Raw genomic sequence first — 17,099 nt, forward strand, 5'->3', positions numbered from 1 at the left:
TGAGGGCCCCCACGGGAGGACCAGGCTCAGGATTTTGTTCATGGAGGAGGGAAGGGTAACTGTCTGTCTCACTTCCCACAGAACCCCCAGTTCATTAGGCAGGCAGCAAGCCTCTGGCTGATTTCTTAAGTTAATCCACACATCTATCCCATGCTCCTGGGTATCAGGCCCAGTGCCAGGCTGCAGCTGCCTGGGTGATAACAAGTCAGTGTGGCTCATGAGGACTTTGGAGGCCACTGAGAAGATGGGGAATGTGAGCCAGTGGTTACAGGCATTCCAAATGTTGCTATTTTTTTTGTTTTTTTTTTTTTTTGAGACGGAGTCCTGCTCTGTACTGCCCAGGCCGGAGTGCAGTGGTGCAATCTCAGCTCACTGCAACCTCCACCTCCTGGGTTCAAGCCATTCTCCTGCCTCAGTTTCCCAAGTAGCTGGGATTACAGGCACCCACTACCACGCCTGGCTAATTTTTTGTATTTTTAGTACAGACGGGGTTTCATTCACCATCTTGGTCAGGCTGGTCTTGAACTACTGACCTCAGGTGATCCGTCCGCCTCAGCCTCCCAAAGTGCTGGGATTATAGGCGTGAGCCACTGTGCCCAGCCCAAATGTTGCTATTCTAAGGAGAATCACTTTTTAAAAGAAGGGTATCATTTTCCACTGTGGTTGAGAAGGAGTCATATGAATGAACAGAACTGTCTCCTAATTTTTCTCATAATTAGCTGCCACATATGCAGTGAATAGACTTGCTCATTTTCTGTTAAACATATTGTTTTTCACATGCTCATATTTCAGATGTTTCCCAAGCAGTTGCTAGTAGTTGTTTCACTGGCCTCATCTCTCCTGAGATGAGAGATGGGGCTGTTGGCAAGTGTAACTTCTGTTTCATCTCCCTCCCGTTCACCCGGGAATTCTGTGTAAAGACCCTGCTTGTCCCATTGAACTCATGGACACAATTTGTCTGGGCGATCACATTCCGCTTTGCTTTCCTTATCTTTTTCCCACCCTGTGTTAATGTGTTCAGCATGTTTTCCTAGAAGTGCCATTGTTAATGTCTTTTAAAATGTAAGATAATTGGTTTCATTTTTCTAAAAAGAAAAATTTGATCTCATTTCCTTAAACATATCAGAAAATATATTTTTGGCTTTGAAACCATATGCAGCAGTACACATTTTAGCTGGTAATGGGCGTCCTATAGCGAAGCTACTAGAAGAACCATTCTTGCTAACTTGTCTGAAGGAGAAATCTACCAGAGCGACCCCCATGGGGAGTCCGCTTGCACCTGTCAGAGCCCAGCCCTTGCTAGGTACAAAATAGATGTTTATTAATTAAATGGTTTATAGTTTTCTATGTCATGTGGACTGCATTGCAAAGTAGATAATTTAGAATTTCCCGGATGACCTGTATTTTTATTAAATTGGAATTTTGGCACCTTGTGCAAACAGAAGGAAGTTTAACCCAAAATTCTTAGTTATTTTGGTTTGTTATATATGGCAGTTTTGACAAAGTTAAAGTGATAGTGTAACATTTTTGGGTGGAGAAGAAAACCAACCACGCTCCCTCTGTAGGAAGTGACAGGCTGTTTGTATTCTTGTCCTATTTCTGTCATTTTTTATCTGTCTTCTGATTATGCTCGTGGCGTGTACTTGCACAAGTAGCACCTTAGGATTTTAGCCCCTTCTCTAAGCACACTGTGAAACCCGAGTATCAATTGAGAAAACACGTCAAAGCCACACAGTACGGTTTCCTCCCTAAAGTCGTGCAATCCAGGAAAGCGTTCACAGGACTGTCAGGAATGAGAACGGTGCTTCATAAAAGCCTACTCACCATCAGCCTAAGAGCAGAGGTAAGAGGGTAGATTGTTTCTGATGCAAAGCACCAACCGCATACTTCCTAATGATTTCTTTTAGCCTTTCACAGTGGGGTGTAACAACTGTAATGCCTTATTACATGGTAGTTTTTAAGTCTTGCCCTTGGATTTTCTATAGAGTCTGGGAGCCTATAGACAGTAGGTGCTGAAGACTTTTCAGTGGTTCATGTTCTACAGCATTTCTCAGGCTACTGATGGGCGGTCACACAGGAGTCCCCAGGGGAGGACTCTGTGGCTTCTGAAGCTGCAAGCCTGGCTCAGCTAAAGTGGGGAGGGAGGGAGGAAAGGGGCTATGCAGAGGAGCCAGTGGCGATGGCTTTCAAAATGACTAATCTGTGTAGAACCTGACCAGGAAGCCCTCTTCTCAGCATTCAAAACCCAAATGCTCAAAACATAATTTCAATGACAACAAAAGTAACACAGAAATTGTGACCTCCTACCGTGCCCGGTGTTGAGACAGTACAGGTCTTATACCACGTACAGGTCGTTAACACAGAAGCATTGAGGCTGCTCAGTGGCAAATGTCTTACCTCAGATTGATTTTGGATATTTTCTGGTTTTCCAGCCCATAACTAAGCTTTGCTGTAAATGACTGCCTAACAAGTTATCAGGGGGTAGAAGTAGATACAGAATTATTGTTATTATCATCATCATCATCATCATTATTATTATTATTATTATTATTATTGAGATGGAGTCTTGCTCTGTCACCCAGGCTGGAGTGCAGTGGCACGGTCTCAGCTCACTGCAACCTCCTTCTCCTGGGTTCAAGCGATTCTCCCACCTCAGCCTCCCGGGTAGCTAGGATTACAGATGCCCGCCACCACACCCGGCCGATTTTTATATTTTTAGTAGAGACAGGGTTTCACTATGTTGGCCAGGCTGGTCTCATACTTCTGACCTCAGGTGATCCACCCACCTCAGCCTCCAAAGTGCTAGGATAACAGGCATGAGCCACTGCGCCCGGCCTTGGATACAGAGTTTGAGGGGGCTATCCTTACCTTTTAAGGCAAAGAGGTAATTCCAAAATAAGAATAGTAGCAATAAAAATAGAAGTTTTTACCAGGGCTCCTGCCCACAGCCTTCTGCCTCTGTGATTGGAAGGGCTCTCCTGCAGCCCAGGCCCCAGCAGGGACTCTTCCCAGGCTTCATGCACTGTTGCTGCATAGAACTGGTGGCCTTGCACCTCCCAGTTTCATGTTGTGTTCACTCTGCTGTGCCACCAGCTGAAAAGCAGACTGTGTTGCTGGAATCATTCGAAACCACAAAATGTATAATAACACCTAAGCACATGGGGAAAAAGAAATCGACCTCACTAGTAATCAAAGAAATGCAAATTAAAGTAGTGAGAAGTTATGGGGAAAAACAGTTGTAATAACTAGCGATGAAAAGGTTCAGCAAGACCGGCTCTCCTCTGCACGACAGGAGGGACTATACATTGGATAGTTTATCTAAGGTCAGTTTGACAACATGCATCACACAACACCCCATGGTCTACTCACTTCTTTTCTAAGGACTTACTCTAAATGATCTGAGACCTACATCACGTGTTTGTGAACAATAGTGTTTTTCAAAGTGTTTTGGAATAGAATCCACATCAATGTCCAACACTGGTAAAGGGTTAAGTAAATCCCGTGTGTGTGAGGGAATACAATTCATCCATGAACATTAAGCACCTGAGGGGGGTTTCATTACACTGGAAGAAGTAAAATGCAGGGTTAATTGAGCGTTTTAGGTTCACATTTCTTGGCTTAGAGCTCTTTCCAAATCCTTGCAGGCTGTGTAACTTGGGGAAATCATTTAACCTACCTGTGCCTCAGTTTTCTTATCTGTAAAAGCGGGAAATAGTGGTAATTATAAGGTTGAAATGAAATAATCCACTTGGCATGCTTAGCACCATGCATGGTACAGCATGGGTGCCCAGTAGATGTTAGTATTAAGCAAGTTACTTAACACCTGTGCCTCAGTTTCCTCCTCTGTAGAGTGGTAATGACAGTAGCTTCTACCTCAGAAGGATGTTGGTGAAGCTTAAATGAGTTAGTTTGCAGAAAGCACGTGGCTTGGACCTAGCACACAGCAACCACCGTGTAAGCAGCTGCTGCTGTTTGTGCTACAAGTGTCGGGAAATGTTCACATAATACCAGATACCTAGTAGAATACTCAGGCTGTTCAAAAATTCACATCCTTACACACACACACAGGTGAGAAGATATGTATCAAAGTAACCATCTCTGAGTAGAAAGAGTATAAGCAATTTTTGTTTTTTGTAGTTTTTTATATTCTTCCAACATTCATTTTCAACAATGAATCCATTACTGTAATAATTTAAAAAGCAAACAGCTATCCTAGACTTGAAACATTTTTCAAGTCAGCCCGGCCCATGGTTAATCAAAACTGTTGAGTCCCCTGAACTTCCTTCCAGTTAATGGTTTTTCCCTATTACATGGCCCTAGTCTCTGATCATTCATGGGTAGTAGCTTAATATTTCTGCACATTATGTTCTTCAGATACTTTCCTTTGGTTGCATTAGAACTGTGATTCTGAACTCTCCCCGCATGCTAGTCATTTGGGAGATTTTGAAATATACTGGCTCCTCATTAGACCAATTAAATCCAAATATTTGGAGATGGGCCCTGAGCTTTGGTATTTTTTAAAGGCTCACAAGGAAATCCTAATGTGTGGCCCAGTAGTGAACAACACCCTGCATTTGATACTACCATTTCCTGCGTTGCAGAGAGTTTCACCCCATGAACAGGGCTCCCCTCTTCCTCTAGTCAATGTAAGCCCTAGCAGTGTTTCCCAAAATTGAGGATAAGAATCCTCTGAAATGCTTGTTAAAAATACAGATGGGGCTGTGCGCAGTGGCTCACTCCTCTAATCCCAGAACTTTGGGAGGCCGAGGTGGGCGGAAGACTTGAGGTCAGGAGTTGGAGACCAGCCTGGCCAGCATAGTGAAACCTCGTCTCTACTAAAAATACAAAAATTAGCCGGGTGTGGTGGCAGGCGCCTGTAATCCCAGCTACTCGGGAGGCTGAGGCACAAGAATTGCTTGCACCCAGGAGGCGGAGGTGGCAATGAGCCGAGATTGTGCCACTGCACTCCAGCCTGGGTGAAAGCGAGACTCAGTCTCAAAAAAAAAAAAAAAAAAAAAAAATACAGATGGGCCAGGCATGGTGCTTCATGTCTGTAATCCCAACACATGAGGAGGCGGAGGTGGGAGGATTTCTTGAGGCCAGGAGATCAAGGCCAGACTGGACAACACAGCAAAACCCCATCTCTACAAAAACATCTTAAAAATTAGCAAGACATGGTGAAGTGCCTGTAGTCAGTCCCAGCTACTTGGGAGGCTGAAGTGGAAGGATTGCTTGAGCCCAGGAGTTTGAGGCTGCAGTGAGCCATGATTACACCACTGCACCTAACCTGGGTGATAAGAGTGAGACCCTGTCTCAAAAATAAATATATAAATAAAAATATAAATACAAATGCCTGGGCCCTAACCCAGACCTACCAAGTCTGAACTTTCAGAGGGAGAGACTTGGTAATGTGTATATTTTACAAGCCCACTGGGTGATGCTTACCATCAAGAGAGATGAGGGGACTCTGCCAGAGACATCTTTCTCAATCTTGGCTGCACACTGGGAATCTCCGGGGACACTTGGAGAATCTCAGATGCCTGATTGCCTCGCCCTCCATTTACCACCCACACGTCTTAAGATTGTAATGTAATGTGTCTAGGATACTGCCTGGCATCTGGATTTTTGAAGTCTTCCTGGATTCTAATGTGCAGTCAGGGTGAACAACCACCAGCAATGATGGTTCTCAAAGTAAGGCCCTGGGACCAGCAGCATCAGCATCATCTGGGAACTTGCAGATTACAGAGCTCCTCTCCAGACCCGCCAGATGAGAAGCTGGGGATGGGACCCAGCAATCTCTCTCTTAGCAATTCCAGGACTCAGTGATTCTGATTCTCACTAAAGTTTCAGAACCCTTGCTTAAAAACAGTGTTTTTAAAAGCAGGTTCCCAGATTCCCTCCCAGAGATTGCACAGGAGGTCTGGACTGAGCCGGCAATATGCTGCAAGTGGTCCAAGACCACACCTTGAGAAATACTACTGAACAGTTAACCCTTGTTCCCGTGGGCATTTTTTTTTTCTTATGAGGCAGGGTCTCACCGCTGCCCGGGCTGGAGTGCAGTGGCACAATCACAGCTCACTGCAGCCTCGAACTCCTGGGCTCAAGCAATTCTTCTACCTCATCCTCTGGAGTTGCTGAGACAGGTGGGCACTACCATGCCTGGCTGATTTTTAAATTTTGTGTAGAGACAGGGTCTTACTATGTTGCACAGGCTGGTCTCAAACTCCTGGCCTCAAGAGATTCTCCCAGCTTGGCCTCTCAAAGTGTTGGGATTACAGGCATGAGCCACGGTGCCCGGCCTTCCACCAGACATTTTAATGTTTATAAGGACCTTGACATCTCTGGAGTACGCCCAACATCCCTGTATTCTTGTGGGCTGCCCACTGCTGCCCCTTCTTGGCCCTTGATGCCAAAACACGTGGCTGTCTTCCAACCATAATTAATGGGATATGTTTTCTTTCAAGCTGGCAAGTACTGTGGCTGAGAACCAAGTTTTCAAAGTTGCTGACCTGAGTTTGACTTCGAATGCCAGTCACAGAAGCAGATGAAGACATGTTTCTTCTGTGCCTAACGTCTGTGACTCTTTGTTTTGTAGGTTTTGTAATCAACCCACCTCAGCATGGTCCTCTCATCCCCCGACTGGTAATGACCAAGCCTACCGGAGAAGAGGACGGCAAGAAGCCAGGAGCCAGAAGCCGAGGGAGCACGAAAACCTGGAGGCCAGAGGAATGGCCCAAGCCCACAGCCTGCCTGTCCACGTGAGGGAGGGTCCATGGGAAGTTGGAGGAAGGTCAGAGCATGTGATGAAGAAGCCGGTTTGGGAAGAAGAATTGAGAATGTCAGGTCCTGCCAAGTGGCAGAACATCAGCCTGGAAAGCTGGAACCAGCCAAGGAAATTAGGGAGGCAGATGTCTGATGGGGATGGGGAGAGACTGTTTCAAGACCTGTACCCATTCATTCAAGGAGAACATGTGTTGAATTCTCAAAACAAAGGGAAGTCTCGCTCACTGCCTAGAGTTCTTTCCCCCGAGAGCCTGAGTTGCACGGAAATTCCCATTCCATTAAATGAAAGACATTCACCTAAAATGCCACCGTATCCTCCCACTTGCGCACCAAATTTGGACTCCACGAGGAATTCTGAGAAGAGTGGCTGCTCAGCCCCATTTCCCCGGCCTAAGTTTGGGAGGCCCCTCAAGCCCCCATCTTACAGCTCGCACCAGCAGTCTAGGGGAGGAGCGGACAGCAGTGACTCTCAGGACAGCCAGCAGATGGACGCCTATGTCCCCAGGCATGAGCTCTGCCTGTCAGACCCTGGATTGGAACCTCCAGTGTACGTGCCTCCGCCCTCATACAGATCGCCCCCGCAGAACATCCCAAACCCCTACTTGGAAGACACGGTGCCCATAAATGTGTGTGGCGGTCACAGTCAACAGCAGTCTCCGACCGAGAAGGCTGGGGCCAGCGGTCAGCCTCCTTCAGGCCCCCCTGGAACTGGGAATGAGTATGGTGTGAGCCCCTGCTTGCCTCAGGGGCTCCCTGCACATCCCCGACCCGTCACTGCCTACGACGGCTTCGTTCAGTACATTCCCTTTGATGATCCACGGTTACGACATTTTAAACTAGCTCAGCCCCAGGGTTTCTGTGAAGACATAAAGCTTGACGATAAATCATATAACTCCAGTCCTGTCACTGCCCAAGAGCCGGCTCATGGAGGAATGCAGCCTGATGGTGCCATTTGGAATCCACAGAGCTTAATACCCCGGTCGGGGGATGAGAGAGGCCTGGTCTTGGCCGATTCCAGCCCCCGGTGGCTGTGGGGCCAGCCCCCTGGGGATGGGGAAAACAGGGGCCTCCCCAACCAGAGAGACCGCTGTGTGGCAAGGGGACAGTGGCCTGATGTGAGAGGCAGCCAGCACGGGCACACTGGAAGACAAGTTTCCTCCCCATACTCACAGGGCGAGAGCACCTGCGAAACTCAAACCAAGCTCAAAAAGTTCCAAACTGGGACTCGGACCAAGAAAAGTTCAAAGAAAAAAATGAACGAGACTATATTTTGCTTGGTTTCTATCCCAGTGAAATCAGAATCACATCTGCCAGATAGAGATATGGACAACAATGACTTAAAGCCCAGTGCTGATCAAAACAATGGGTCTGATAAGAGCCCGGCTCTGCAAGAACAGAGTCTGCTGAGCATGTCTTCCACCGACCTGGAGCTGCAGGCCCTCACAGGAAGCATGGGTGGGAGAACGGAGTTCCAAAAACAAGATCTAGGGGAACCAGAAGAAGACAGACAAACAAATGACCTCAGTTTCATCCACCTTACAAAGCACAGAGAACTCAAGCATTCTGGCTCTTGGCCAGGGCACCGGTACAGAGATCAGCAAACACAAACCAGTTTCTCCGAGGAGCCTCAAAGTTCGCAGCTGCTCCCTGGTGCAAAGCTGGGAGGGCCGAGTCGTGCAGCATTGAGTCCAAAGTGTTCAGACCCTGCTGCCTCCGAAGCTCAGACGCACACAGCATTCCCTACCGGTGATCACAAACAGAGGCCAAGTGCCCGTAACCTGAAAGGTCACAGGTCCCTCAGCCCATCCAGCAACAGTGCGTTCTCAAGGACTTCCTTGTCCGTGGACCAGGCACCGACGCCAAAAGCAGGCCGAAGTCAGCCCTGCGTGGATGTCCACGGGCTTGGAGCCCACCCTGGGCCTAAGCGGGAGGTGGTGAAGGGGGAGCCCACGGGCCCTTGCAACAGTAAACAACTCTTTGGGCAGTTTCTCCTGAAACCGGTCAGCCGTCGTCCCTGGGATTTGATCAGTCAGTTAGAAAGTTTTAACAAGGAGCTCCAGGAAGAGGAAGAAAGCAGCAGTAGCAGCAGCAGCAGCAGCAGCAGCAGTGAGGAGAGTGAAGCGGAGCCGCAGCAGGAGAACCGTGCTCACTGCAGACAGGAGGATGTGGGCTTCCGCGGAAACAGCCCGGAAATGAGGGTTGAGCCACAGCCGAGGATGTGGGTGCCGGAGAGCCCTGTGTGTAGGTCGGGAAGAGGTGAGAGTAAGTCTGAGAGCTGGAGTGAGGAGCTGCAGCCTGGCCACCCACGTGCCTGGCCTCCATCCCCGGGCCGCTTTCGCGTGGAAGAAGGTGGCGGTGCACCTTTCTGCTCAGCAGATGGAAGCATGAGTGCAGAGAAGAGACACCTGGAGGTTAGCAACGGAATGGACGAGCTGGCAGGTAGCCCATTTCCTGTGACGAGAATGTCTTCAAGATCAAGTGACGCAAAACCACTGCCCACGTCCTATCCAGCTGAACCTAGGGAGCCCCAGGAAAGTCCGAAAATCACCAGTGCTTTCAGCTCTGTGAAACCAAGTGAAGCGGTCCCTCGGAAGTTTGACAGTGGTGGAGAGAGGGGGGCAGGGCTCCCACTGTCCCTGTCTAACAAGAACCGAGGGCTCTCAGCTCCAGACTTACGGTCTGTGGGGCTCACCCCTGGGCAAGAACAGGGTGCCAGTGAGCTAGAGGGGTCTTTGGGTGGAGCGAGCACAATAGAAATCCCCCCAGGTGAGTCCTTGCAAGCCAGGGCTGCAAGGATCCTGGGCATTGAGGTGGCGGTGGAGTCCCTCCTGCCGGGCACCGGGAGAGCGGGACAGAACCAGCCTGCTGAGCCCGATGCAAGTGCCTGCACCCCAGAGTCCCCCCAGGAAGAGTTGCCATCTCGCCCAGCACCGGCAGATGTCCCCAGGGTGTCCACTGATGCCTTTTATGGCAGGAGGAAGTGCGGCTGGACCAAGAGCCCTCTCTTTGTAGGGGACAGGGACAGTGCCAGGCGGGCTCCTCAGGCTTTTGAGCACTCAGATGTGGATGGGGTTGTCACCAGCACAGACCCTGTCCCTGAGCCTGAGCCCAGCCCCTTGGAGTCCAAGTTCTTCGAACAAAAGGATGTGGAAACAAAACCACCCTTCAGGTCCACTTTGTTCCATTTTGTAGAAAGAACCCCAAGTGTGGCAGGCTCTGAAAAGAGACTTAGAAGCCCTTCCAAAGTGATTGAAAGTTTACAAGAGAAACTGGCCTCCCCGCCTAGGAGAGCAGACCCTGACCGCCTGATGAGAATGAAAGAGGTGAGCTCAGTGTCACGGATGAGAGTCCTGAGCTTCAGGAATGCTGACTCCCAGGAGGACGCCGAGGAATTGAAGGCCACCACAAGGGGCCAGTCCGGGCTCCCGGGAGGCCTTGTGTCTCCTGGCAGTGGGGACCGGGCCCAGAGATTGGGCCACTCACTCTCTGTCTCCAAGGACAGCAACTCCAGGGAAGAGAAGGAGCATCCGGCAGCACAAAAGGAGAAGAGCATGGATCAAGACTTCTGGTGCCCAGGTGAGGAATCAGGCAGACAGGCAGGTGCTCAGTATACATTTGGAGTTTTTAGTCAGTACAAAATGCCAGGTTGGTGGATAATGTAAATCTGCATATTCAGAAAAGATCAAGTTGACCCTGGGAATTGTTTTATCAAAAGATTCCTCATTTTCGAAGAATTATCCAGAAGCCATCTTTAAAATTCAAGATCTTGCAGTATATTTTATTTTTTTGAGATAGTATCTCACTCTGTCGCCTGGCTGGAGGGCAGTTGTGCAATCTCTGCTCACTGCAACGTCCGCTGCTTCCTGGGCTCAAGCGATCCTCCCACCTCAGCCTCCCGAGTAGCTGGGGCCACAGGCATGCGCCACCATTTCCAGCTAATTTTTTAATTTTTTTATAGAGACGAGATCCCACTATGTTACTCAGGCTGGTCTCGAACTCCTGAGCTCAGGTGATCAGAAGAGTTGAGATAAATGTCAAAAGATCCACATCATAAGCCATGGACTGGAAGGGACCTTCTGTCATTTAGTCTAAGCCTTTTCTCCCTCCCCTCCCCTTCCCATTTTTTTCTTTTTGAGACAGAGTCTCACTCTGTTCCCCAGGCTGGAGTACAGTGGCATGATCTCGGCTCACTGCAACCTCCACCTCCTGGGTGCAAGCGATTCTCCTACTTCAGACTCCTGAGTAGCTGGGACTACAGGCGCGTGTCACCAGGCCCAGTTTATTTTTGTATTTTTGGTAGAGATGGGGTTTCGCCATATTGGCCAAGCTGGTCTTGAACTCCTGACCTCAGGTGATCCGCCCACCTTGGCCTCCCAAAGTGCCAGGATTACAGACGTGAACCACTGAGCCCGGCCCAGTCCAAGCCTTTTACAGTAAGGGGAAAAGAAAAACTTGGCCCCTACGAGTTGAGTTAGAGGAATGCCCTCTCCTGAGCTGGGCCCTTCCCTCTTCCTACCCAGTCTCCAGCAGGTGGTTTTGCTCTTCCCACCCCTTTCTATTTTCCGTTTTGAAACCCAGGAATTTTGAAGCGATAGAAAAGAGCCGTTGTTTCAGTTGGAAGTAGTCAGAGATTTCTATTGAACAAAAAAATGTAGGGCCGGGTGCGGTGGCTCAAACCTGTAATCCCAGCACTTTGGGAGGCCGAGGCGGGTGGATCACGAGGTCAGGAGATCGAGACCATCCTGGCTAACCCGGTGAAACTCCGTCTCTACTGAAAATAGAAAAAATTAGCCGGGCGTGGCGGTGGGCGCCTGTAGTCTCAGCTACTCGAGAGGCTGAGGCAGGAGAATGGCGTGAACCCGGGAGGCAGAGCTTGTGGTGAGCCGAGATTGTGCCACTGCACTCCAGCCTGGGCGACAGTGCAAGACTCCGTCTCAAAAAAAAAAAAAAAAAAAAATGTACATGGGCACTCTCAAGTTTCCCCCAAATACAGTGGGATTCTTAGGGGTGTTAGCCAGTGTTGCTTCTCTGCTCCTTATGCAAAACACATGATTGAAATAATCCTTCGTCGGGGCCCCGTTGGATCCTCTAGTTGGACAAGCTGGGCCTTTGCAGTGGTAGAGAATACTGAGAATGTGAAGGCTTTGACATTATGGTGGAAAAAGGGTTACCTGCCCATTTTTTGAGCTGGCAGGATTTATTGTAGCCTTCAGCGTAATTCCTCTGCAGTTCCCCTTCCTCCTCAAAAAATATGCCCACTAGACTTTAAGGTTAGTTAAAACTTGTCATAGACTTCTAAAGCAAGTTTTCTTCATCTATAAAATCAGGATGATTTTCTCAGTCCTACATCTTCCTGAAAATTGTAAGGAGTTTAAAATAAGACAAATAAATCCTGTTATAATACAATACCAGTTGGTAAATATTTCTGTGTCTCAGTTCATGGACACCTATTTCAGGGAGGTTTTTTTTGTTTTGTTTTGTTTTGTTTGAGACAGAGTCTCACTCTGTGGCCCAGGCTGGAGTGCAGTGGCATGATCATAGCTCCCTGTAGCCTTGAACTCCTAGGCTCAAGCGATTGTCCTGCCTCAGCCTCCCAAGTAGCTGGGACTACAGGCATGCATCATCACACTCAGCTATTTTTTTAGTTATTTGTAGAGATGAGGTCTTGCCTACACTGCTCAGGTTGGTCCTGAATTCTTGGCCTCAAGCAATCCTCCTGCCTCAATTATGGTGCCCAGTCCAGGGAGTATTTGATAACACAAAATTTCCAGTTCAGAAAAGCACTCCTTCAATTTTTAACTTGACTATTTAGCATGAGAAGGTCCAGTAGGTATCTAAAAACACCCAGGTAATGCAAATTTTAATTTTAGCCAGTTATTAACAACACCTCCCTCGTGACGTTTTTGGGTTTTTTTTTTAACCACCGCTACTAACAAGCAGAAAATTTAATTATTTTTTTCTCCTCTCCATCTGATGCATTTGCTAATATACAATAAAATGGCCAAAAATCTGCAGGCAGAGAGCCACTCATGTTGACAGCTTCCTCGGGCATTTTCAAGTACAGTCATGCGTCGCTTAATGGGGCTGCACTCTGAGAAATGCATCATTAGCAGTTTTGTCATTGTGTGAACACCATAGAGAGTGCACTTCTACAAACCTAGATGGTAGAATCTGCTACACACCTAGTCTTCATGGTAGAGCCTATTGGTCCCAGGCTGCAAACCTGTACAGCCTGTTACTGTATGGAATACTGCAGGCAATTGTAACGCAATGGTAAGCATTTGTGTATCTAAACATATCTAAAGAAAAGGTACAGGCCGCGCGTGGTGGCTCATGCCTGTAATCCCAGCACTTTGGGAGGCTGAGGTGGGTGGATCACTTGAGGTCAGGAGTTCAAGACTGGCGTGGCCAACATGGTGAAAACCTGTCTCTACTAAAAATACAAAAATTAGCCGGGTGTAATGGCAGGCACCTGTAATCCCAATTACTTGGGAGGCTGAGGCAGGAGAATTGCTTAAACCTGGGAGGCAGAGGTTACAGTGAGCTGAGATCGCGCCATTGCACTCCAGCCTCAGCAACAAGAGTGAAACTCCATCTCCAAAAAAACAAAAAGAAAAGGCACAGTAAAAATGTGGCATAAAATATTAAAAAAAAGAAAGGACAACTTTTGTAGGGCACTTACCATGAATGGAGCTTGCAGGACTGGAAGTTGCTCTGGGCAAGTCAGTGAGTGAGTGGTGACCGAATGTGAAGGCCTAGAAAATTCCTCTACACTACTGTAGACTTTATAAACCCTGTACACTTAGGCTACACCACATTTGTTTAAAAATTGATTGCACTATGACATGACGTCACTAGATGACAGGAATGTTTCAGCTTCATTATTATCTTATGGGACCACTGTCATCTATGTGGCCCGTCATTGACCAAGATGTTGTTCTGTGGCACATGACCATAATCGGAGGGGAGAGCACCGTTAGCGACGGTATCTTACATTTGTTTTGCTCAGGTGGCCCCCTATGGGCCTTTCATGTGATGGTCACCAGGCCTCAATATTCAAAACCACTCGTTTTGAGAGCAACTGAGGTCATATGATGGAGGTAGTAATACTTTTGACGTATGTCCACTTTTCCGCTCACTGTTGCTTCACAAGTTAGAGTAAAGCCTTGTTGTTATGTCACTGAGAAGCGCTTGGACTTTGCTTTCCTTTTGATGTATTTAATCATTTTAAACATAAGAATCCTCATCTCTTCCCCACTGCACTGCTGCCCCCATGACCCCAGCATGCTAGAACTGCTTCATTGCTCCTAAATTTGTAGCCCATTTAAATTCAAGCATCTGTTCTGGCACTGTAACACAAGGCCATGCCATGTCTATCCGCACCACCCCACCCTACACACACACCCTTGTGCCGTGCCTGTCGTATCATCAAGTGTCTTGAGATTAAAGTTGGTCGTTTCAGCTCACATGTCTTTAGTGGTCTTTCATGCCTCTGGTTAAGAAATCAACAGCCCAAAACCAGTTCGGGTCACAGACTCCCATCTTTGCTGGATGACTGATGCTCCAATTCGGAAGTGTCATCCCAGGCATTGATCGTACACAGAACCTCCTGGTTCCATCATCCTCTGTTGCAAACCCTGTTAATATGAGTCCGGGGGAAGAATGAGAAGAGATATCTGTGTGAGGCCCAAAATGAGGGAAATTGGGGAAGGCTTCATGATACCAGATCATGCCATGAGAAGGCTGGATGTTAGCACATCTCTGAGGGCGTTAATGTGTGAAATACCCACCAGGGCAGTCCTCAGTGAGTTGTCCTCAGCTGAAATGGAGCCCACAGGAAACAGGATTCTAAATTCTCCAGGTAACCACCCTACCCTCTAGACCTATGCTGTCCAATATTGTAGCCGCTCATCACATACAGCTACTGGGCACTTGAAATATGGCTCATGCAAATTGGGATGTGCTGTAAGTGTAAGATACACACCAGATTCCAAAGACTTAGTACAAAAAAAGAATCTAAAATGTCTCAATAATTTTTATATTGGTTACATATTGAAATGATATTTTGAATATATTTGGTGAAATACAGTATTAAAATTAATTTCACCTGTTTATGTGTTTCAACATAGCTACTAGAACATTTAAAATAATGATGGTTGGGCATGGCGGCTCATGATTGTAATCCCAGTACTTTGGGAGGCAGAGGTGGGAGGATCATCTGAGCCCAAAACCAGCCTGGGCAACATAGCGAGACCCCCATCTCTACAAAAACTGAAAAACAAAATTAGGCTTGGTAGTGCATGTCTGTAGTCCCAACTACTTGGGAGGCTGAGGGAGGAGGATCACTTGAGTCCAGGAGTTTGAGGCTGCAGTGAGCTGTGATTGTGCCACTGCAATCTAGCTTGGGTGACAGAGTGAGACCCTGTCTCTAAAAAATAAAGTAATGTTTTGTGGCCCACGTTATAATTTTACTGGACCTGGATAGTCCATGAGCTGAAGAAAGAGCCCAGGGGACTGTGGGCAGCAGGTGTGTCCTGTGGAGGTGTCTCTAGTGTGCCTGGCACAAAAGACCACTAAAAAGGTGTGAGCTGAAATGACCATCTGTAATCTAAAGACACTTGATGGTAGGTACAACACAGCACAGATAATAAGGGTCTCGAAGGGTGTGTGTGTTGGGTGGGGTGGTGCAGACAGACATGGCATGGCCTGTTCAGTGCCTAGTGTTATGTAATGTGAGGCTTAGCCTGGAAGAAACTAAGCATCTTAATAACAGGTGCTCCCACTAGCCGAAGTGTGACTTCCACAGGTTCTCATGATTTCATGACCGCACACCTTATTCTCAATGGAGAAAAAGACACCTTTGCTCACAGGAGGACTCTCAGAATGTGAACACTCTGAGGCTGATGGAGCACAGAAATGAAGCACCCAGCTATTAATGTCTTATACTGTTTCATGGATGTTGTTAAGCATCAACAGTCAGAAAGAATTTATGTGAACTCCCCTTCCTTTTAGCCAGATTATCCCTGCGTGCAGCTGATGATGTTTGAGCAAACTTCTTTTCCTAAATGCAGAGACTGTCCCATCTGGTTAGTAATGTAGGGCTTTAAGTACTCTGAATGCTGTCTCAGTCATCACAGTCATGATATCTGTTGTATCATACATCTGTCTCAGCCAGGTTGAAAAGGAGTGAGGAGGATGTGTAAGACGTTTTGCTGCTGGAGAAATTGGAATGTCTATGGCCTTTTTAATGCACAGTTGTCCAGATGGATTTCAGAAAAGATTGTTTTTCACTTTTCTTTCTTTTTTTTTTTTTTTTTTGAGACCGAGTCTCACTCTGTTGCCCAAGCTGGAGTGCAGTGGTGCGATCTCAGCTCACTGCCACCTCCACCTTCCAGGTTCAAATGATTCTCGTGCCTCAGCCTCCCGAGTAGCTAGAACTGCAGGCATGTACCACCACACCTGGCTAATTTTTGTATTTTTAGTAGAGATGGGGTTTCGCCATGTCGGCCAGGCTGGTCTCCAACTCGACCTCAGGTGATTCACCTGTCTCGGCCTCCTAAAGTGTTGGGATTACAGGCATGAGCCACCTTGCCCGGCCAAAAGATTGTTTTTCTAACTTTTCAGATACTTCCAGATTTCCTTTTTTTTTTTTTAAGTGAATCACCCTTTTTGACCATGCTGAGACTTGCTATTTTTTTCCTTTTTCTTTTTTCCCAGCTTTATTGAAGCATGATTGACAAAAATTGCATATATTTAAGGTATAGAACATGGTGTTTTGATTCATCTACAGATTGTGAAATGAGTACCCCAGTCAAGGCAGTTAACATAGTCATCTTCTCTCATAGTTACCAGTTTTTTTGAGTGTGTGCTAAGAACATTTGAGATGTACTCTATTAGCAAATTCCAAGTGTACATGATGGCATTGGTAACTAAAGTCACCATCCTATGCACTCGGTCTCCAGTACTTACTCATCTTATAGCTTAGGGTTTGTACCCTTTGGCCAGTATTTCCCCTTTTCCTTCACCCCAGCCCCTGGCAACCACCCTTCTACTCTCTGTTACTGTGATTTCAACTTTTTTTTTTTTAAATGATTCCACATATAGGTGAGATCATGCAGTATTTGTGTTTCTGTGTCTGGCTTTTTTGGCTACCATAATGTCCTGAAGTTTCATCCATGTTGTTGTAAAATGGCAGGATTTGCTTATCTTTTAGGGCCGAATAATATCCCATTGTGTGTGTATATACAATTTCTTTTTTTCTTTTTTCTTTTTTTTTTTTTTGAGACAGAGTTTCGCTCTTGTTGCCCAGGCTGGAG

At 47.2% G+C, this 17,099-nt stretch overlaps 1 protein-coding gene across 3 annotated transcripts in view; it reads left to right on the forward strand.

Moving 5' to 3' along the window:
- JCAD (junctional cadherin 5 associated) overlaps nt 1–17,099 on the forward strand; it is a 46,224-nt gene that overhangs the window by 22,618 nt on the left and 6,507 nt on the right. For all 3 annotated transcript variants that reach the window (XM_063710242.1, XM_019035436.4, XM_063710241.1), the window contains one exon: nt 6,596–10,359. In XM_063710242.1, the coding sequence (XP_063566312.1) occupies nt 6,596–10,359 (3,764 nt within the window). The remainder of the gene's footprint in view (nt 1–6,595; nt 10,360–17,099) is intronic.

The sequence above is a fragment of the Gorilla gorilla genome, chromosome 8 (assembly GCF_029281585.2).
Source record: "Gorilla gorilla gorilla isolate KB3781 chromosome 8, NHGRI_mGorGor1-v2.1_pri, whole genome shotgun sequence".
Lineage (NCBI taxonomy): Eukaryota > Metazoa > Chordata > Mammalia > Primates > Hominidae > Gorilla > Gorilla gorilla.